Consider the following 24,055-nt stretch of genomic DNA (forward strand, 5'->3'; position numbering starts at 1 on the left):
GGGCCACTCTGTGCGACATTCAACAAATATTCTCAGCTTGCGAAATACGCCTCCCCTTTCATTCTCAACATGCTGGGGCCACGCATCACTCAGTCCACCTTAAACATCGAAACCGCTGAGAGCCGTGGGTGTCACCGCTGTCCCAATCTCGCGCTCGCAGGCTCACTGCATCGATGCTTCCAGGGGGCAGGGCATCGCCAGGTGAGGCGCACTAGCCGTGGCGCATTTGGGCGTCCTCCATCCATTACTTTGCCATTTTTTTAACCCACTCAACACTCCACTCTATGTCTGGCACAGGCAGTGCCAACACCCCACACCTTGTCCCTCAGTCTAATCTCCAGTAAGCTCAGGCGGCACTGCAAGTGACTACCTGAGAGCGGGACACATGCTCCCATAGTGAACAGATTAGCGATGTCTCGGTAAATGCAGTGAGGAGTTTTGAGCTTCTATCCTGCTGTGGTTGTTGTTTGGTCTCAGGCCCATGGGGGCGTTCATGAATTCCATACACTTCAAGTCCTGGCTCTAAGGACCAGCTTGAAAAGAAACACATTCTGTGAAATTAGTAGGCGTGTACCTCCATTACTTTTCTACTTCTTCTTCCAGTAGGTTGTGGTCATGGCCAGAAACCTTATATTTACCAACTGAAGATGGCAGCCATTCAGTTTAGGAAATACATTTGTGATCAATCCAAGCTGGCGGCTGAAAATTTCCTCCTCCTGCCTTCTACAAATAGAGGAAAACCACTGTTGGTGTAGTGTGCATTGCAACACACTTAAAGTCTATTTTTTCATTGGGTTTATCGTTCTTTTGCTACATATTCTGTCCTTGATTTATGCTCACTTCGGCTAGTCTCCTGTTGTACTCCTGATTCCAGATTCTTTCCTAGCTCTTTTCTCTGCCCCTTATTGGGAAAGGTCTGGTGCTTTGTGCCTTCCTCATTAACTATGATCACCTTCTATCAAGATTGTTTTGGAGGCTTATTCTGCCTTGAGACTTTTTCTTAATTTGAGACCATTTCTAGAATTGACATGTCACCTTCACATACCCAACTGTGAAGGCTGGCTAGTAGCTAGAATGTTTATCCCCTTCCTCAGGCAATTCAATAGAAAGATGTGAGTACTTCTCACAGGGGCCGATTCACAGAACTAACTTAAGACAAAATCATAAACTTAATACTTTTGGTATTCACAGAAGGCATTTAGTAGTCTTAAGTTAGGATTTTGTCTTAAGTTAGGATTTTGACTTAAGTTACCATTTTGTTTTAGGTTAAGATGTTATCTTAAGTTAAACTGAAGACAAACTTAAGTTAAACTTAAGTTTAACTTAAGACAAAATCGTAAGTGAAGGATACCTATATATTGAGAGGAAACCAATGGAGGGAAACATTATTTGGTGAGGAAAGCGTACCAGCTGTCCTGGGAGATGGTGATAGAGAGTATGTTGCATGATCTGAGGGGACCGTTCTGTAAGAAACTTTAAGAGAAGATACTGGAGGAGTACTATTTCATTCCATTTGGCGTGGGAGACACCATGGTGCTGAAGTGTGCTGAAAACTGAGATTCTTTTTACTGGTTCTGAGGACCCTAAGAGGAGGAAACCACATGTGCTGCAGATCAAGATAATCTTTTTGATGCAATGAGTTGAATAGAGTTGTCCATCAGTCTGTTGTGGATGAGACTACTGAAGGCGCCTGTCTAGCTTTGGGGTAGTTGAGGGGTAAGAGTTTGAGGCAATGCGTCCTGGTTGCCTAGTTCACCCCAGGCGGTTATTTCTTTCTGTTTGCTGGTGATACTGCAAATGGCCATGGAAAAGAGAGTTTTATTTTCTAGGACTCCGGAGGATAACATATGAGAGTCCGCTGGCTCCCTGGCCGCACGGTACCGCCTTTTATCCAATATTTTCCTTGCCGCCCATCAGATGCATGCCCTATGGCCATTCCTGCTTTCTTTAGGCTCACACCTACCCATCTTACTTAGTTGCTTCATACTCTACATTTCCTGCCCTGCTTAGTTATCCTGTATTGGGATATGTTTTATAGATTTGCATGCCTGAATCATTCCCAGTGCTCAAGATGGGAGTGCCACAGTAAAATATTAAAGCAGTGCATTAAAAGTTTCATATGCTATAATGTCCTTAAGCCAAGTAAATAGGAGCCTATCTATGTCCTTTTTAAAAAAATAACAAATGTTGGAGCCCAGCCAATCAGCTGCCAGCACCCTCTAGAACACTCTCAAGTGCTACTCAGTGTTTCTTCAACTTTCTCAAATCTTGACATCATGTCAGACAAAAAAGTCCTTTTCCGGCAAATGTAAAACCTATGGCAAGAAAAGTGTCCATGTGGATGATCCACATAAAGAGTATATTTACTGCCTTCATCCTAGGCTTGAGGTGAGAGAATGTAAGATCTGGCGCACCTCCTCAAATAAAACCCTCAAGGACAGAGAGGGGAGGTGGTTATTGTGGCTTCAGACCCCTAAACACCAGTCACCTTCTTCTAATGAGGAAGATGAGAGCCTCTACATCCCATGAGAGAGCCAGATCAAAGGGCAGTTCCACAGGTGAAAGTAGAAAACATCACAAGCCTTCCCAGGACTTCAAGGCTTAAAAAAAATAAAAGGTAGCTAAACACTCCTCTGAGCCGGCGTTATGTGTACCTTCTACACCTGACAGGAAGGAAGGAGATCGTCCAAGAGCCTCCTCATCAGATCCTGTGGAGAAGAAAATTCTCAAGAAATCATCGTCTATGACGCTCCCTCACTCGTCGATGACATTTAGTGTTACATTGACGACAACGGCAATCCAGGCTCCAATACTGTCTACTATCGTCTCCGCTCTTTCGCTAACGACAACACCATCGGCAGTGGAATTTTCTTTTCCTGTGGTTTCTGCACCATCGACGCCGCTGTCGATGACGATTACTCAAGTCACCAGAGTAACTAAGACTTTCCTACGGCCAACCATGCAAGAGTTTAGTAAGGTTTCACCCATACTTCCATCACATCTGCTAGAGGGCTATGTAGAAGATAAGGATGCTGATAACAATGATGGTCTTTATGGGGTGGCTCACAGCCCAACTGAGCTCCACGTAAAGAGTCAGTATGATGAGGATAAGGAGGATGAAGACTATCATGACGAGATGCAATACTACCAGCAGGGATATAGGGCTCCACGTCATAGTTACCATTCATATGGTTTTCAGCCAGAGCCGAGCCCCAGGGATATGGCCCATCTGCCACCATCACTGATAAAGGATCTGCAGGCTATGTTGGCGGATTACCGGCAGAGGTTCCAGCTGCAACAGAATCAGACAGACAGGCTGGTACCTCAAATAGATCCTCCAGGTATGTCGGCCCCTCAACCGCCAAGCACACCGGTGAATATTCGGGACCCTGGGACAGCCGACCCTGGAGCACCAGGTGCCTCCTCTTCGGACGAGGATAGAGAGGAAGGTGAGCTGCCGGAACCAATCTCTGGTCCTGATCCTTGGGACGATTATGTTATACCAACTCCCTCCCCTACTCCGCATCTCCCATCAGATTCTCCTCTGGAGGATATTGGAGGATTTCATAACATAACGCAGAGGGCAGCTAACAGGTTTCATCTGCCTATTCCGGTCAGACGCTTTTTATATGATTTCAAAGAAGACACAAGGAAGTTGGTACGCTCCATACCAATTATAGATTATTTATGGCAGGAAGGCATCAAAATAATTAGGACACCAGTGTCCATACCACCGAAGCTGCCCCATAAAGTATAGGGCGCCAGAGGACTCTCCATCTTGCCTCATTGGTCACCACAAGCGAGTCTCTGTCATTTCTCTCTGTTGGTCTAACTTCCTGCCTATCTCCCTTCTCCCTGCTTTTTCTAAGATCTTAGAAAAGCATGTCAATACCCAATTTTTCTCCTTCGCCGCTTCTTGTAACCTGCTTCATTCGTCTAAGTATGGCTTTAGGGCAGGCCATAGTACGGAATCTGCCCTGCTCTGAGTCACTGAACTCCTTAGGCAAGAACTCAACTCCGGTGGGACGGCCGCCTTTATCCTTTTGGATTTAAGGCGGCTTTCAACACGGTTCTACATTCTATCCTGCTGTGAAGACTGAAGGTACTAGGCATTGTTGACCTGGCTTAAGGTGGATGTCTTTTTCTTGAAAGACCGTACTTTCCAGGTCTCATCAACTAATAACACTTCCAAGACCCACTCATTGACCTCCGGGGTCCAGCAGGGCTCAATTTTGAGCCTTCTGCTTTTTAACATTTACCTTCAGCCTCTGATGGATGTGATTGAGGACTCTGGTCTCACCTTGTTCTCTTATGCTGATGATTCCCAGATTATTTTCTCATTATCGAATGCTCAGAACTTAGATCCTTCCACACTCAGGCAAGGTTTGACTAATGGATGAACAGGAATGCCTTAAAGCTTAATGGAAATAAAACAGAAGTCATGATTCTGGGCAATAATCCCAAACTTTAGGGAGCTAACCACTGGCCTGTCTCTTTCAGACCCTTATCCACGCCGGTGAATAAAGTTAGGAATCTTGGCTTCATTATTGATGAGGACCTTTCACTTCAGCTGCAGACCTCCAAACTCACAGCCTTATGTTTTTCCATTCTCAAATGGCTTAAGAAAATCCTCTGGCTGATTCCTTTGAATACCTAAAGAACGGTTTTGCAGGCCCTGGTAACATCCAGATTGGACTACGGGAATGTTTTGTATCTGTACGCCGATAAATCCATGATCCACCGCTTGCAGATTATTCAGAACACGGCCACCCGTCTTCTCTTTCGGCTGCCTAGATATACTTCTGTCTCTCATTTGCTCCACAAATTACATTTTTCTTAAAGTCTGCAAACACATTAAATTCAAGGCCTTATGCTATATGTTTCAAGCTAGGCACGGCCTTGCCCCTTCATATATTCAAGGTCTGGTGTCACCCTACGTGCTCACCCAACCGTTGAGATCAGCCAACCTCGCCCTGTGTACCATGCCAAGGTTTCGCCTGGCCCGCATAAAGGGCTGCTCCTTTTCATACTTAGGCCCAAAACTCTGGAGCTCTCTTCCTATAGCTCTTAGGAACTGCCACTCTCTGCTTACGTTCTGCAAGAACCTAAAGACTTTACTCTTCAACTACCCTGACTGAGCTTCATGGCTTTTGCTTTTGGGCTTACGCTCCTCTGCTCGTTGTCTGCTCTAGAACTAGGAGACCCTTTTGGGTAGCAGCGCGCTCTATGAGTTTCTTTTAATAATAATAATTTTAATAATTTCTCAAGCGGCACAAAGACACTCTGAAAACCCTGCTACCCCGATTACCACTCCTCCGGATAAGGAGGAGCGTAGGATGGACATTTTAGGGAAGCGTTTCTCTTCTATGGCAGCAGTGACAATTAGGACAGCAAATCCTTTAGCAATTATCGGCCGCTATGACCGCCAAATGTGGTCAGACATTATCCCTGAAGATACACTACAAGAGGCACGAGAGATACTAGTGGAAGGTGAGCGTGCAGCTTCAGAAACCATTGACTGTGCCCTTGATGTAGCCAATACTGGTTTTAGACAACTGGCGGGAGCTGCTTTACTCAGATGGCAAGGATGGCTGAAAGCAACCACCTTCAGGCCTGAGGTGGAGACAAAGGTTTTGGATGTGGCTATCCATGAAAGCACATCGATGAGGCTCTGTTGGCGAATAAAAATGACATGGACACCGCAAAGTCGTTGTGTGCATTACAAAACAGAAAGGTGCCCTTCAGAGGTGCTAGGGGGCGAGGATTTGCCCCTTACAAAGGAGGTTACCAGAAGGCTCAGCAGTCACAACCATTCCAGTCTCAATACCGACATTCCTACAATCCCCAATCTTACCATCCATCTACAGCTGGTTTCTCTCACCAGGGTGGCCGCAAATGAATGCCTCAACAAGGTTGTGACTCAGGCAGGAAACAATGATCACGCTAGAGTACCAGCCACCCTCCCCCCAACCTGTCGGTGCAAAGATTTCCAGCTATGTCCGCCAGTGGCGCAACTCATCTCTGGATGCTGGACCTTGTCAGCAATGGTCACACTCTAGAATTCATTCAGCGCTTTCCGACTACTCCACCAATGGGTGCCCCCCAACTCGTCGTCACTTATTACGCATAGAGACTTTGGTTTAGGAGCGATAAAGAAAGTATGTTGCAAAAGGGAAACGTTTTTTATTCTCGTTTTTTCCTAATGAAAACAAATCAGGAGAATGTAGACCAATACTGGATCTGGGCAATCTCAACAAGTTTCTCAAGAAAGGCCGCTTTAATGAAGTGGACCTCATGACCTCACTCAACATTGGGATATTTTCATATCCCAATCCTTCCAAGCATCTGAAATTCCTAAGATTCACTGTGGCTGGTACCCACTACCAGTACAAAGTACTTATGTTTGGTTTCAAATCGATGCCAAGGATCTTTACCAAGTGCTTGGCGCCTGTAGCAGCAGCCCTGCAATCTCAAGAACTTCAAGTATTCCCGTATCTGGACGACTGGCTGCTCGAAGCACCAACAGCAAAGAAGGCCAGTCAAGCTACAAGCACCTGCTTTCATATGTTTAGGACTTTGGGACTCACTATAAACAAAGAGAAATCTTTGTTCCATCCATGTCAAGCCATATCCTTCCTGGGAGCGTCCATAGATACCATCCAATGCGAAAATTTCATATCTCACGAAAGACAGGTACTTTTGCAAAGACTTGCGAAGAACATATCAAGAAAAAGGTCAGTTTCTGTGCGAATATACAAGTCGCTCCTGGGGATGTGTTCTTCAACAATAGATCTGGTCCACTAGCCAGACTGAGAATGAGGCCTCTTCAAGAGGAGCTACAAAAGCAATGGCAAAAGGCTTCGGATGTAGTTCAGGTCACAACACGAATAATAGAGGTACTGCAATGGTGGTTTCATGCTCCAAATCTGGTAAAAAGCCTTACTTCCTCCATACTATCTCAGACTTCATACTGACAATGGACAACTCCATGGAGGGCTGGGTAGGTCACCTGCAAGAGTTACAAATTGAGGGCAAATGGTCCTCTGCCCAGAAACTTCAGCACATCAACAGGCCGGAGCTCAAAGCCATCTTCCTATCTCTTTAGACGGCTCCTCATTCTGGTTTGTACGGGCAATACGACCAGCATGTATTATGTCAACAAAGAAGGGGGAACCAAATCCATTAAACTATCTCAGGAAGCGCAAGCGCAATGGGATTGGATGACGCAACATGGAATCTCATTAAGGGCCGAGCATGTCAGCAGGTCTGCACAATACTCTGGCGGACACGTTAAGCAGAACATAGGCCACTTGTCACAAGTGGGAGTTGGAGCAGTCCCAACTCGACGAGGTGTTTCAAAGGTGGGGAAAACCAGTGTTAGACCTCTTCGCAACAATGGAGAACAAAAAATGCCAGCATCATGCCAGCAGATTCCCTCTACCAGGGTCGAGGTTGAATGCACTTTTAATGCGATGGGCCGGAATAAATGCTTATGCTTTCCCTCCTAACACCAGGATATTAACCAAGATGAAGACAGAAAGTTGTTGTCTGATCCTGATAGTGCCACGATGGCCCAGGCAGCACTGGTTCCCGGAGTTCTCCTGCTGTCTGAGTCAATGCCCGGATGCTTGCAGCCATCCCCATCTCTGAATCGCAGTCTCTTCATTTGCACGCATGGCTCCTGAGTTCCTAGAATTCAGGGACTTGGATATTTCGCAGGAGTGCAGAGCAGTTATTGCCAAAGCCCGAGCGTATGCGCAATAACAAGACATACCGCCTAAAATGGAAGCGATTCTGTTGCCGGTGCCAGCTAAACAACCTTCACCCGCTACTACGGCCGCCTGAGAAGATTTTACCATATCTCCTCTCTTTGGCCAATGCAGGTCTCACTTTCTCTTCAGTGAAGGTTCACCTGGCTGCAGTTGCCAATTATGGGAAGTCTCCTCACGTTCCTCCTCTTTGTGGCTCTAGTCTCATAAAATAATTAATGAGGGGCCTTTTCCGTGCATTTCCCCTGGTGCATGCGCCTCCTCCGGAATGGAAGCTTAACTTAGTCCTTGCATAGTTAATGAGGCAGCTGTGTGAATCAATTTACAAAGAGAAGCTCAAGTTTCTCACCTGGAAGGTGGCCCTCCTACTGGCTCCCACTTCTGCAAGGCGGGTTGGCGAGATACAAGCTTTTACAACCAAGGAACTTTCACTGATAACTATCTAATATTGAATTTAAGGCAATTGAACACATTTATAAAGAAACAGAGTTTCCGCATAGTCACATTACAGGAAGTTCTTCTGTTGTTAAGAAAGTGTGATCTACTGAGTTCAAAAGACTTGGAGGATGCATATTTCATTATACCCTCATAGAAAACACTGAAAATATTTCTGTTTTATGGTGGTAAGTCAGCAATATCAGTTCAAAACCCTCCCTTTCAGACTGAGGTCAGCTCCTCAAGTCTTCATCAAATGCATGGCTACATTAGCAGCGTTTATTAGGAGAAAGGGGGGTATGGGGTATCCATATGTGGATGACTGGCTTGTAAAAGCAAGCGCGTTGCGAAAGGCCAAATAAATTACAAGGTTTACGAAGGAAATTCTCTTGAAGTTAGGCCTTGCAATAAATATGAGGAAATCGAACATGGAGCCAAGCAGTGATTTGTTGTTTTTTGGGAGTGAGATTCAAAACATCAAAAGGGATAGTGTTTCCACCACAAGAAAGAGGCATAAAGCTAATGAGGCAGGTGACAATTTTATCAGGAAAAGAAAAGGTAATAGTAAGAATGCTGAAAGCAGCTCTAGGGACTATGTCCTCATACATACAGTTAATTCATCATTGCCGCCTTCGGATGACCAGTATTCAGGAGGAGCTGAGCAGGCAATGGCAGCAGAAAAGGATGGGATGATATAGTCAAAGTTACTCGGAGTATGAAGAATGCTTTTCGCTGGTGGATGTGGAACGAGAATATTTTCAAGGGACAAGTACGACAGTCGGAAAAGTCAAAGATGTATCTGACTACGGATGCTTCCATAACAGGATGGGAAGTGCATCTATACAACATGAATGTACATGGTGTGGGGTCAGAAGAGGTAAAAAAAGGTTACACATAAATGTATTGGAGCTAAGGGCAGTAGGGCTAGCACTAAGAGCCTTTCGATATTTAGTAAAGAGCTGTCAAGTAATAATAAGGGCAGACAATACAACCACAATGTATTATATCCAAAAGCAAGGAGGAACAAGGTTGATGTTCCTGTCAAGGGAAGAGCAGAAGATGTGGAGATAGGTGATTGCCAACAATGTCACGTTGATGGCGGAGCACATTCTAGGAGTGGACAACGAAAAGGCAGTTCAGTTGAGCAGACATTATGTATACACATGATTGGGCATGCGACTCACGGCAAATAGACATGATATTTCAAAATGTTGGATATGTTTGCAATGGATCAGAGTTTGCAAACAGATGGCTTTTCCCAGGAACACAAGGCAATGCATTTTCAATAAATTGGACAGAGAAATTTGTTTATAAGTTCCCACCAATACTGTTAATTGCAAGAGTTAAAATCAAGATGAGTAGAGTTGCACGCTGATTTTAGATGTGCCTGCATGGCTACATCAACATTGGTATGCATACCTATTGGAATTGTGTGTAGGAAGGCCAGCGAAGTTCAAGCCAGAGGTTCATTTACTTCCAAGGAACAATGCACATAACTAACTAAAGACAAAATCATAAATGTACTTCTTTTGGTATTCACAGAAGGCATTTAGTAGTCTTAAGTTAGGATTTTGTCTTAAGTTAGGGTTTTATCTTAAGTTAAACTTAAGACAAACTTAAGTTAAACTTAAGTTTAACTTAAGACAAAATCCTAACTTAAGACAAAATCGTAATTTAAGACAAACTCCTAATTTAAGACAAAATCCAAATTTAAGGCAAAATCCTAACCTAAGACAAAATCCTAACTTAAGACAAAATCCTAATTTAAGACAAAATCCTAATTTAAGACTACTAAATGCCTTCTGTGAATACCAAAAGTAGTAAGTTTATGATTTTGTCTTAAGCTAGTTCCAGAATCGGCCCCAATATTTCGTAGCAGTGACAAGTGACGGTATTATCTGCAAGGTATGATTACCATGTCTTTAGTGCATTTATTGGAAGCTGTAGTTTGACACTATTTCCTTATCAGGTAGTTATAAGAGGGGGGGATGGAGGGAGTCACCGCTCAATGATAGCTGTCCATCTATAGAGAGGTTCTAAAAAAGGCGAGAGCCCAATCAACAGTCAAGAAGTACAATATGAAAGGGCAACAGTTTGTAGAGTGGGCATATGAGAAAGTATTAAATCTAATGTGTATGGCGCTACAATCATTTTTACCATATCTGTTAAATTTAACAGAGTCAGGGTTCTCCTTTTTGTTACTGAATGTGCATCTTGCAGCAATTTCGAGATTTCTCAGAAAACCAAATAAAATGTCATTATGTTCACAGAGTGAGAAGAATTTATGAAAGGTTTATTTGGAACATTTCCACCAGTTCAAAAAATGGCACCAGAATGAGATCTAAATACTGTTTTGGCGGACTTGATGAAGAAACCGTTTGAGCCAATTCACAAAGCAACACTAAAGCATTTGAATTAGAATACTGCCTTTTTATTAGCCATAACATCAGCCAGGGGAGTTGGCAAGATGCAGACATTATTATTGATTGGCTAGAGTTTGGATGATAAATAATCATGTGGATAGGTTAAGTAAAGTTTTAATGAGTTTCAATTTTAACATAATATGTATATATGTGTACTGCTGTTTGTAATGCTACCAGGGGTTCCCAGTCTAGCAAAAATGTATTCAAGCATGAAAGATACCAATGCTGGAGAAACGGAGTTTCAGGTAAGTAACTTATTTCCTTTTTGAAGCATTGATTATAATACATTCTTATTTTCGACTTCCCCAGTCTTATAAAATATGGAAGTGGGCTTGTGTATTATATTTTAGCTTTTTGCAGAATTTATATAGCTCTTGATAGCCCTGATGAGGCCCGCAAAGCTCTCCGGTAGTCTCTGGGTTTCTGGGGGGGTGATTTTTAAATGCATGGTTCATAGAGTGTTTGGTGGTTGTCTGACCTATTTGGGATGTGTAGGTCTTGCTGCTTTGATAGTGATAGTGATGTGCTCCACTGATGGTGTGGATATCTTTTAGTTCTAAGTAAGCATAAGGGGTGGCAGAAAGGTGGGAGCTATCAAGGAATTGTGTGACGGCAGTTAGTTTTTAATGGTCTTTGAAACTCCAGGTGTTTGTTAGTTATTCTTTCAGCCTAAGAGTTCCATCGATTGAGAGAGAACTTCTGTCAGTACAATAATATTTAAAAGGATATATGGTGGCAAAAGGGGTCGACTGAAAATGCAGTGGTCTGACTTGGCAGTCGGTCCAGCATTTGTGCTGAAGAAATAATGGTCCAGTGCTATGGATGTGTGAAGCTCATTCCTTCAAGGGTGATGCACCTTTACAGCCAGCATAAAGACTGGAGGGTTGGTGAGACATTTACAACTGGAGGAGAGACACCTCTGTGCCCCATCCCCTTTAGAGCTCTAATGGATGCAGTGTGTGCTCTTTTTCAGGACGCCATCAAGAACAATTCCTACTTTGAGCCAGAAAGAAAAGTACATTATGGAAATGTGGACGAAGCTTTTAAGGCCTGCGATCATATCCTGGAAGGTACTGCCAACATGTGCCTGTATTAGTTAACACATAATGTAGGATGGTTGAGCGCCATTTGCAGTGCTCTGCATGTAGCCTGCATGTGCCTTTTCACAAAAGTGATGTATTGGTACAAATAACAGGGCAAACCTCTTCTCACCGTTTGTATGCTGCATACGTGATGGGAAACTGAGCAATGGGTTGTTGCATTAGAGCAGACATGATACGGACTGATATTACACAATTTTCTTTCTGTTTTTACATAATAATAAGCTTAATACAAAGTGGAGAAAAGTGTTTTATCCCCATGTGAGATGTAGCTACATTTAAATACAAAAATGTGCTAGTTCCACTTTATAATTTCAGTAGCCAAAATAATGCAAAATCGATTTGTTCTATTTTTAAATGGCCATTCGTGGACTAGAAAATCTATTTAAAACCAATATTTGATGCCATTCCACGACCTTGTGCTCACCTATGCTCATTGTTAATCTCCACACCCAAAATGAGGTGCAGTTCTTAAACCTTGATTCTCCTGACGCATCAATGTTCCATCCAATTTCTCTGTGCTGCCTTTAGACGGTACTGCCGTCGCAGCTCCGAAGTTCGAACCTTTCGGGAGGGAGGGGGTGGGCTGGGAGGGGTAGGATGAAGGGGGTATAGGAGGGGGAGGGGGTAATGGGGGTTGGGGGCGAATATTGTAATGGTTGTTTCCCTTTGTTTTGTTTACTGTTTCCTTTATTTTGCTGTGAATACCTCTTCAGTAGTATCTCACAAGGCGTGCATTGCGTACAGTTCCCACTCTAGACACCACAGGTGTCCCTGTAAGAAGGAAAATGCACAAAGTACACAATTAGCTGGTCTCACACCTTGCTGTGATTGGTACGCAGAGGGCGGCTCTCCAGCTCAGCACTCTTCTGGCTACAAAATCGAAGTGTCAACCACTCTCCCTGCGAGCACCACTCTCTAGATCGCTAAACCCAAATCCCTATTAGAAAACATCATTGTAGTCTCCCTGAACGTCAAGGGACTCAACCATCCAGTGAAACGACACAAGGTCTTTGATTACCTATCCAAGTCAAAAGGGGGTGTCATCCTACTCCAAGAGACTAAGCTCTCAGAGGAGGATATCAGTTTTATAAATCTCAACTGGATCTCCCACACACTATGCTCCTCGGCCGTCCACAAGAAAAGAGGAGTGATCACACTAGTCTCAAAGAAATCAAACCTTTCCATTACCTCACACACTCATGACACAGATGGAAGGCTATTAATCACCCACCTGATGAGAGACGAAGACCCCATCCACGTGGTAAATATAAATGGTCCTAACTCTGATGACTCAGACTTCTGGGAATCTGTGTCTTCATCTATAGAGAATATCCCACAAGACGAACTCTTAATTGAAGGTGGCGACTTCAACCTCCCGATAGACCCCCTAATAGACCGACAGTCTAAATGCACATTCCAACCATCTCGCTCTCACAAGTCACTCACACACCTGTGCACCAAATTTCACCTAAGAGATTCATGGCGCCTCCAACACCCTGATGGGAGGGACTATATATTCTATTCAGCTCCACACAACTCATACTCCAGAATTGATTATATTCTAATATATAGCCATTTTACCCACCTCATAGAAGAAACGGACATAGCTCCTAAGCTAGTCTCTGACCATTCCTGTTTTAGTACTAAACTCGTGGGCTCTCACTCTATTCTACCCCCAAAACGCTGGCGCTTCAATGAGGAAATACTTTCCGATCCCGAGAACAAGCAACAAATAGAGAACGCTATCAGGGACTATATCGCACTAAATGATTCCCCAGACACGAACGCTTTCATTGTCTGGAACGCTCTGAAAGCCACAATAAGGGGAGTGATTATCGGCATTAGAGCGCGGTCTAATAAAAAACTAAACACGGATCTCGACACACTTGAAAAAGATATCAAGGCCCTAGAAATTGCCCACTCAGCTAACCTAGATAGCAAACTGGTTCTCGACCAACTTATCAAAAAGAAATACGAATATAACACTATTGTGAGCAGACGCACCGGTGTTTGGATCAATAAATTCAAAGCCATGAAACTATGTGAGGGGAATAGAGCAGGGAAGTTGCTTGCGTCCTATCTCAAACACAGACAAAAACTACTCACCATATCATCGATTAAAGACTCAGCTAATAATACCCATACCAAACAAAAAAACATTCTAGCCTCCTACCAGGCCTTCTATGAGGACCTCTACAAGAACAAGATATCATTCGAGCCGGACGCATGTACTAATTATCTGGACACTCTGAACCTCCCCAAGCTCTCTGACAAAGATAGCTATACGTCAGTGTCCCCCATCACAGACAAGGACATTTTTACCTCTATTATGTTCCCTCAAAAGCAACAAAGCCCCTGGACCAGATGGGTTTTCAACGGGCTTCTGCAAAGCGTTTGATAAATCTCTCACCCCCATGCTATTAAAATTATTTAACTCGACTGCTACCTCAGGCAGTGTCTCTGAGACAATGGGCGAAGCCACTATAATCGTTATCCCGGAGGAGGGTAAAGCCCTCCTTTTAACTAAAAACTATCGACCGATTTCAATCATAAACCTGGATTGCAAAATTTATGCAAAGATCCTGGCCATTAGACTTAATGCCGTCCTCCCTAAATTAATCAGCAACTCCCAAGTGGGCTTCCTAAAATACTGCATGTCCTATGATAACACAACATCATATGGGGATGGGTTGCACACCGCTTGTTTTCAATAATTCTCCAAAGTTCGTCAAGTTCAATTTTTCAATTTTAACTGTGCGTGCTCGAAGGAAAACGTGCTCAGCCCAACCGTCACGTGTTTAAACTAAACGACATCCAAAATGGAACAACACTATGTCTCAAACCTATGGCACAGCGAAATGCCAATTTGGCAGTCTGTTTTATCTTCACCTTTAATCCATTTTCTTAATTTCTCAATTTTTTCATCACACTTTTTCATCTTGTATGTCCGAGTAAACATGTACACTGTCGCAATCCACAAGTGAGAGATTTAGGCAATTTCCCAAGTTTCTTATGTTAAAGTTGGGCCTTCCAAACCTCTTTCAAAAACACGTACTAGAGCCGGGTTCTTTAAAAAGCAGTTTATTCACACCCAATGCATTTCAAGCCAATCTGGCTCTTCGTCAGGGGTAACGAAATCCGATAGTTGCAGTCAACTGGAGCGCCAGGAAATGTAGCCGTGCACGGCTTTGGATGTCGTCTATGATAACACAAGACTATTGTGCCACATCTTAGAGAAAGCCAAAACAACACCCACTGCCTCTGTGGCCATCACCCTGGACCCAGAAAAAGCATTCGATAGAGTATCTTGGTCTTTCTTAGAACATTGCATGAGAGCTTTTAATCTGAGGAAGTCTTACATTGATATGGTAATGGCCCTTTATTCCTCTCCAACCGCTCGGATCGCCATAAATGGCACCCTATCGGACCCATGTTTTTATTTTTTGTATTTTTATGGAAATGGAAACAACCAATAAAATCTTTTGAAATAAAAAAAAACAATATTTGACATCCATATGGTTTTACGATTACTTGCCTCCATGTTTGCCCTCGTGCAAAAATCTTTCCATAATATGAACTAGAGTAAAATATGTTTGACCTTTCATATATTAGATAAGCAGTACCAGCACTGGCAATGCAAATATGTCTGACTTATAACTGAAAATGCCTCTTCAGTCACTGAGGAGTTTAGGCACGAAAAAAGTCACGCATGCACTCTGTGACTCATCCTTGCACTCAAACATTGTTTCATCCATCAACTGACTCATTCTTGCTTTCACCCAATTCCCCATCCTCACACAACATACAAACTTAACAAGCATATGGAAGATAAAAGAATGAAAATAGAAAAAAGATAAACATACCACCACCTAAACATGCAAGGCATAAAATTGCATTGTAAAAATAAAATTAAACATAACAGCTGGTGAGCGTTTATCAATGGTGTTGTACATAGTGTATTGTTGTTTTATAGTTCCAACAGAGCTGCTAAGTTTAGAAGCCAAATGTTGGCCATCTTGGAGCGGTAAAAACAATGCCATTCCAAGATGGTTGCTCAGTCAACTTTTCACTGGGCGGCCATCTTTCAATGCTAAGTGCATAGTATATCAGTGTTGCACTGCTCCAAAGTGGCCTACATAATGCTTCTATACATGGTGTCCATCTTTTAATAGTAAAACAATGATGTAGGATGTACAATACTACACCAGTATGTACTCATTTTAGAAATAGTGAGGTAAATTGAGCCGCAAACGTACAGCCTAGTATCACTTTTTAGGGAGCTGCAGGATTCTCTTAAATAAAAGAGAGAAGATGGAAAGAAGTGAAAGGAGATCTACAAAAAGAAAAAAATAGACACATGGAAAACCAGGGAACTGGCCACCAGCCCAGATACTGAGTCACAATAATTTTCAGGATAAGGCAAAATGCGATTACTCACAGGGCAAGAGATTCAGTGGCAGAAAAGGGCTGACCCAGTACTCCGAGCAGTATACTGTCGTGAGGAGAAGCAAAATGGGAATGATATTATATAGACATAAGATGGCTGATGAAAGACTCTCTATATATGATTATGCAGGTAGACTTTTTAATGTTATTTTTTATTACAAGGACCCAGCAATTACACTGTTTCAGGCCATCTTTAGAAGGTCTAGGAATAATTATCAGTGGCAATCAACCCGCAGAGTTTCCCAACCAACACCAAAATTCCTGCATGCTGCAGTAAGGTGCAAGATTCCATGTAATAAAATGCCTGTCTATAGATGTTAACACACTATCGTACTATTCCACCATTATAGGATTTTTGGTCAGAACTTATGATTTTTCTAATAAACAAGTATGGTCTACTGACTTTGTTATAATCTTTCATAATAAACAGATCGGACCTATGTCATCTGTCATAACCTTTCCTGATGAACCAATTAAGCCTACTCTCTTTATAAAGAAGGCACCATACCAACCTGGCTTGGACCAGTCTCTTCGATCCTAGGAAATGCCTTAAGGAAATCCCCAGCTCCTCCAACTCAACAAACTGGTAGGCTTCCGGGTAACCCTGCTTCTGGACCCAATGTGGCAGCTAAATGGGGATGGCTGTCGGGTGCTTTGAACTCAACCAGACTTCTATGATGACAATGCCCTCACTCAATTAACTGCACAGATCAGGTGCTAAACGGATGCTCCTGGAACATCAAAGGCCTGGCTAACAAACTGGAAGACCCTGAAATCCTTCAGTATAGCTGCTCATTCCATGTGGTGCTTTTACAAGACAGCTGTTCACAGAAGTTGCTCCACTTGGAGGGCTACACAAATCACTTCATCCCCGCAACTAAAGAACACAAGTATGGGCGCAGCAAGGGTGGTCTTGCCAATTTCATATCTGCCACCAATGAAATCGAATGTTGGGAACAGGACAGTAATGAGGCAGGACTGCAGGTAGTAGGAATGACACTCAAAACATCCAATGCCAGATACATGTGTATATCCATCCAAATGGAAGAACAAGGACTGAGGTCTCTGACAAGCTGATTGATATCACATTAGGCCTAAGGTCTGAGAGGCCCAGTAATGACCTGGTCAGATCAGGCGATTTCAATATGTGGTTAACGAGTACACTACCTTCTAATGACATCACAGAGATGCAAGATAGCCACTTGTCGATTCCTCCTCAAGATACTCGTGGGTGGCACAAAGATGACAAGAGAGGACGGACCTTACAAGGCAATATGGAACACTTCGGCCTCAGAGGTTTAAACGGATGCATACCCCCCAACAAACCGACAGGCCTTTCATACCAAACGTCCTTTGGAGCATCTCTAATCAAATACACCTTTGTGAGCCTCCCCCTACTGAACACTATTTTGTCCTTTGGTTTTGGGAAGAAATTGGAAAGCGATCATCAACCACAAGAGATAGCGCTTGACATAAGCCTAGTCGACTGTGCATGCACAGCAGATCAAGGGATCAAAGGGCATACAAACCTTTCCAGCACTGGCACTCAAAGCTAAACAATAGCATCTACACTCATTTTAGGGGAAGATCCTCTGACAGGCTGTAAAAGGTCCACCACAAATTGTTCTAGCCAGCATGCCAAGCCTGTCCAGGTCAAAAAAAGATTCAAGCACACCACACAGACCTCCTTCTTGGGAGGAGACAAACCTATTCTAAAATAAGGGCCAAAAAGAGGGTAAATTATCTGAGGAGAGCACTTAAAAGGTTGCCAAGGGACCTTACAATACTGCACAACCTAAGGGATGCAAGAAAAGTGTTAAAAAGGGAGAAAAATAATAATCTGATAGAGACTTCTAGCTGCAGATTCCTTACCTTTGAATTTCCCAGGCGTCACGCTGGATCCCGAAAGGTAAGGGATCTGCAGCTAGTCTCTCTCAGATAAAGCGTTACCATAGGTAAGTAACTTGTTTGTCAACGGGAGCTATGGAACTCCTTCTGGGTAAAACTGCTGCATGATAATAAGACAAACAACTCTGCAAATATTTGGCGGACATTAAACTGAATTGGCAGACATCTTCAAAATGTGGCTTCTTCCAACATCTCTGAGTCAACCTGGTATCAATTCCTGGTTGAACATTTCAACTTGTTGGCATAGTCAGACCAATCTAGTGCTTAAGCAGATGATCCGGAGACGTCAAAAACCGAGCCAAAGCACCCCATGGGAAACACACGCAAATCAACTTGGTGCACCCTCACCACAAACACTGTCGAGAAACAAATTGCAAAGGTCCATAGAGAGAGGGTGCTCAGCCTAAGTGGAATTCCATCTGCCATCTTCAACTATGAAGCAAACACAAACAGATGATGGACGGAGCACTGAAACTTTTCAGACACTCACCCCCAGTCACAGATCTGGGTTGAATCCATCATCATTCTTTAGCTCACTTCACCACCCCAGTTCAGACCCAGCCATATGCAAATCAGTCTTGACCCTGTGCCTCATGGAAACTGTCCAGACCTTACTGCCAAGCCAGGTCTTCCCTGGACCAGAAATAAGTATCCTGGGACCGGTTTCGGGGTAACACCCCTCATCAGCCCAGCTAGCTCGAATCCATTGGCAAAGTGAGCAAGGGGCGCACGTCTGGGGCATACCCTGCCAACTTAGGGCGAACAAAGCAAACACAAGGAGATGATGGACAGAGCACTGAAACTTTTCAGACACTAACCCCCCGGTAACAGATCGGGATTGAATCCATCATCGTTCTTTAGCTTACGTCCCCACCCCAGTTCAGATCCAGCCACATGCAAATCAGTCTTGACCCTGTGCCTCATGGTAACAGTCCAGACCTTACTGCCAGGCCAGGTATTCCCTGGAGTGGACACAGGCATCCCAGGACCAGTTTCGGGGTTACACCTCTCAATAGCCAGGCTAGCTTGAATCCAGTGGCAAAGTGAGCAAGGGACCCACGTCTGTGCATACCCTGCCAACTTAGGGCGAACATAGTAAACATAAGGAGATGATGGACGGAGCACTGAAACATTTCAGACACTCACCCCTAGCCATAGATCTGGGATAAATCCATTATCATTCTTTAGCTCACTTCGCCACCCCAGTTACGACCCAGCCATATGCAAATCAGTCTTGACCCTGTGCCTCATGGGAGCAGTCCAGACCTTACTGCCAAGCCAGGTCCCTGGACCAGAAACAAGGATCTTGGGACCGGTTTCGGGGTAACACCCCTCATCAGCCAGGCTAGCTTGAATCCAGTGGCAAAGTGAGCAAGGGACCCACGTCTGGGCATACCCTGCCAACTTAGGGTGAAGAAAGCAAAGACAAGGGAAAAGAAACCATTGGGCCTGCACATTTTCTGGCACCAGCATGACTACTAAATTCTGCCTGTGCTTTCTCACAAGGCAACCATCTGGCATACAGTCAGAAAATTATAAATATGCACCACATTATATTTGGCAAAACAATATTCCACCCCTCCTCAAAGGAAAAACAAGGATGACCAAAGTGTAAACCTTCAACCCATTGGATTTGTCTGAGGGGATAAGCAGAGGGGGAAATCAGCACCAGCACTCTTGTCTACTACACTAATCTGTGAGAATGCATGTTACACAATAAATGTTTGTCAACAGGCTTTAACACAGTTTAATAATGATCTACCATTAAAGATAGATTAGACTTATGACCTCTGATATAACTCTTTGAAGTGAACCAATCAGGTTTATTGGCTTTATCACTGACTTGTCATCATAATAACCCACTTAGGCCTACTGTATTCAGCATAAGCCTTTCCACAAGGCAATTATTGGTATACAGTCATATTATTACAAATATGTACACAATTAGAATTGGCAAAACAATACATAGCCCTTCCTAAAATGGAACAAGCATTTTGAATTGCAAGAGGGTTTGTCCCGTGGATAACCAACATCACAACCCTTAAATACCTGTCTACAAGCTTTTATACATTGTAATCACAATCCACCCTTAAAAGCCATCCTTAACCCTTTCCTTGCTGCCCGTCACGAGCACTACCTTGGTAGTGCTGTGCAGGTCTGTTGGCCGACGCGGCCCCACCCACATAATAGAACGCCCTGTACTGCAGCAAAATTATCGCTGTGGTAAACGGGTTAAAGGCCTATTGGCTACAACATATGCTTTTCTCAATAAATAAGTAGGACCCACTGTCTTTGTTGTACCTTTTCAGATCAAGCCTATGACCTTGATCGGTGGCATGTTACCATGACCAATTCAGTCCTGCTATATTGACCATAAGCTTTCACACAAGCCAAAAAGTGCAGTACAAGAATTCCTTTTTCAGCAAAAGCACACACCATTTGCCCAATTAAAATATGTGCGCATAGGTATCAAGACCTAAAAATGTTGCAAAATAATTATGTTTTTTTTTCTTTTTGCACCAATGCAAAGTTTAGGTAATACAGGCCCAGGTCTGCGGTTAGTAAGCTGACTGGTGCAACTCAGAATTTTGTTGTGAGAGCGAAAAAATGAGTACCATTGAATTGAGATGAAAGAGCAGCTAATACGTAAGTGCTAGGGGACAGTTCATTTTGTGATGTGTGCAATAAGACTGAATGAATGGGTAAGCTATATTTTGTATGTATGTGACCACTTCGGGTCAACGTCCTTTCAATGGTTACTGATGGTCGTTTCCTGTGTTTTTTCCTGGTACAGGACAGCTCTACGTTGGAGGGCAGGAGCATTTCTACATGGAAACTAACACTGCCCTGGTTGTCCCAAAAGAGGATAAAGAAATGGATATTTATCTCTCCACACAAAGTGTCGCACTTGCCCAGGTGAACTGGCTTGCATCCTACTATTGTGGGACAGAATTCATAGACCCACACAGGTTAACCCCTAATCCAATGCTGCACCTAGTTTGTTTTTATACTGGAGAGGTGTCAAATAATTAATTGGAAAACCGCTTGGCCAAGACAGGCTTGGGATTATGTTGGGATGTACATTTGTGAATTATAATTCATTATGCAAGTTTTAAAACAAATTAATTTACCCTTTTACTAATGGGGATTTTGGGCCAGTTGTATTTAGTTATTGTGCCATATCAAGTGGCAACCTTCAGCCTTTCCAAATTAAAATGATTAGTTGGAGAGATGTAAAGCATGTTATGGCTCGCATTAGATCCTTAAAAAAGCATATGCCCCCTTAGTGAACAGAGGTTTGACTCCTTGCAAATGGTGTGCAGGGAAATTAAGCCTGTAGCAAACATGACAGTACATCGCATGCCATCACAACGCGTGCCATTACAACGCGGTTTCAACAATGCAAGTGTTGTTATAATGCGTTACCATTTCGACGCACACTCTTACCACGCATATGCCTTTACCATGCATGCCATTACAACGCAAAGGCATGCATGGTAAAGGCATAGACTTGGTAAAAGTGGTTAAGGTAAGTAATGGTACACATATTAATATATAAACTCAAACGTTATCCTTTGTACCCAATAACCATATCCCCCTAAAATCCTAAAATTACCTTACCACCCCAATACCCATACCCTCAATACCCTAAAATGACCCTTGGCACCCCAAAACCGATTCCCACATGAACCCTAAAATTACTCCTACACCCCAAAACCCAAACCCACCCTATACTTACCTTATACTTACATGTAAAACACACATGCCTTTACTATTCATGCCTTTGCAACAAAATTCGTTGTAAAGGCATGCGTGGTAAAGGCAAATGCATTGTAATGCCATGTGTTGTAATGGCCTTGCGTTGTGATGGTGATCCAGCGAAAGGCCAGGATGAACATTTCACAATCAACAAATCTTTCGAATGGGCCCATATACATATTCCATTTTCCTGGCTGTTTCGCTGGGGGTCAAGTTTTATGTTCACTTTGATCTTGATTAGTCAATGTCTAACTAATCTTCACAGATCAACACTCTTTCTATGGTCAATGGACCATTAGTTGAGTAGTTGATGGTGATATTAACAATTAACTAACTAACTTACAGATCTTAATGAAATAAACACCGACTCTGGGCAAGATTCAATGAATTTTATCTAAATCTCAGTCATAAATGTTATGTTATGTTATGTTAATTTATTTTTTCTAATGCGCACAGCTACCCAACTAGGGTTTCCCAGTGCAGGCCCTGAAAGAAACTCTGAAAAACTAGATTAGAATTATTGATTAAATAGCCAAGTTTTTAATTGCTTGCGAAAATTGCGGTACAAATTCTCTTTCCGCATCATGTCAGGTAAAGAGTTCCACATGGTTGGGCCAAGAAAGGAGAAGGAGCGACCTCCCATTCTCACCAATTTGAACCTGGGAATTTCGAATTTCTCTTCCGTGGAGGAACGTAACAGGCGGCGGGATGATATGGGCGTACCAGATCTTGCAAGTATTTGGGTGCAGAGCCATTCTTGATTCTAAACATATGCACAGGGCTTCGAATTTTGTACGGTTTTCCACCCTGAGCCAATGCAATTCTCTCAGGGCATTAGACATGCTGGACATTCTAGGAAGTCTGCACAGCAATGTGGCTGAAGAATTCTGCACCACCTGAAGCTTACGCAACACATCCCTGTTTGCACCCAAAAAAGGATGTTTCCATAGTCCAGGCGAGATGTTACAAGTGCCTGGACTATCGTCCTGTGGGTAACAACAGGGAGCATCCAAATGATTTTCTTTAACCATTTGAGGATGGTAAAACAGGTGGCCGCAGTTGGTACTGCTTGTTGTTTCATTGACAATTTATTGTCAATAATAAGCCAAGATTGCGGACCTGAGAGGAGGGCATAGGTAAAGGCCCCATTTCAACGGGCCAATGTTTTTTTTTTCAGAACAAAATTTTATTGGGTTTTGGCAGTTGACAGAATACAAAAGAAACACTGCTCCCATAGTAGCAGAAAGACAGTGAGCATATAAAAGCAATAAAGGTCAAGATATTCAATCAACATTTCCCTATATCCACCCCCCCGCAGTCCAACCCAGTTCCCACCCCCCCCACCCTGCACGGTGTTTACATTGTCCAGAAACAGGAGCCTAAGCATCATAGTAACAGCGTGTGCTTCAGTTCACTCAGGGGCAGTACGGATGTGGTCCATATCAGTGGCTCGTGGCGCCGGAGGGTCCAACAAAAGGCCCCTGTAGTCTGCCCATCTCTTCCAGATCCGATAGTGTTTCCTGGGGCAGCCCCTAGCCTCAAATATCGGGCGTTCTAGTCCCATGTTGAAGTCCATGCCCCGTTTCCACACCCCCACCAGTGGAGCTTTGGGGGCCTTCCAGGCTTGGGCTATATCCCTATTGGCCACTGTGAGGCCCAGAAGAAGCAAATGACGTTTGTACATATTACCCCCCACTTGTTCCATAACATGAAGGAGGCCCAACTTCGGTGTGCGAGGGAGTTCCCATGCCAACACGACGGGCCAATGTTGAGGGCACGAATGTTCTGTATTTTTGCCAAAAATGAGAACCTCCATCTTTTCTCCATTGAGCCTGAGCAGGTTGGATTGCATCCACGATGCAATATTACGCAAGCCCAATTGCAGGGTAGTGGGACCCAATCTCTTGTCAGCCGATAAGGAAAAGATGATCTGAGTGTCATCGGCGTACGAGAAAAGCGCCAGCCCTGCTTCTTCAGCAATCACTGCCAGAGGTTGCACATAGATGTTGGAAAAAAGCGGACTCAAAATTGAGCCCTGTGGCACCCTGTACGGGGAAGTATAAGACTTAGAGGCGGCCCTGGAGGAGAAGACCTGGAATGTTCGCTCAGATAAAAAAGAAGACAGCCAGCCAAGTGCCGATCCAGAAATGCCCAGAGCATGTAGAGACTTTATTAATACGGTATGAGAAATCGTTTCAAATGCGGTGCTTAG

At 43.5% G+C, this 24,055-nt stretch overlaps 1 protein-coding gene across 1 annotated transcript in view; it reads left to right on the forward strand.

Moving 5' to 3' along the window:
- The window catches only part of LOC144822537 (aldehyde oxidase 1-like), a 661,088-nt gene that overhangs the window by 314,369 nt on the left and 322,664 nt on the right, over nucleotides 1–24,055 (forward strand). Inside the window, exons 20-21 of the mRNA XM_078680183.1 lie at nucleotides 11,601–11,697; nucleotides 20,879–21,000. Of these exons, the coding sequence (XP_078536309.1) occupies nucleotides 11,601–11,697; nucleotides 20,879–21,000 (219 nt within the window). The remainder of the gene's footprint in view (nucleotides 1–11,600; nucleotides 11,698–20,878; nucleotides 21,001–24,055) is intronic.

Source organism: Lissotriton helveticus, chromosome 3_1, assembly GCF_964261635.1.
Source record: "Lissotriton helveticus chromosome 3_1, aLisHel1.1, whole genome shotgun sequence".
Taxonomy (NCBI): domain Eukaryota; kingdom Metazoa; phylum Chordata; class Amphibia; order Caudata; family Salamandridae; genus Lissotriton; species Lissotriton helveticus.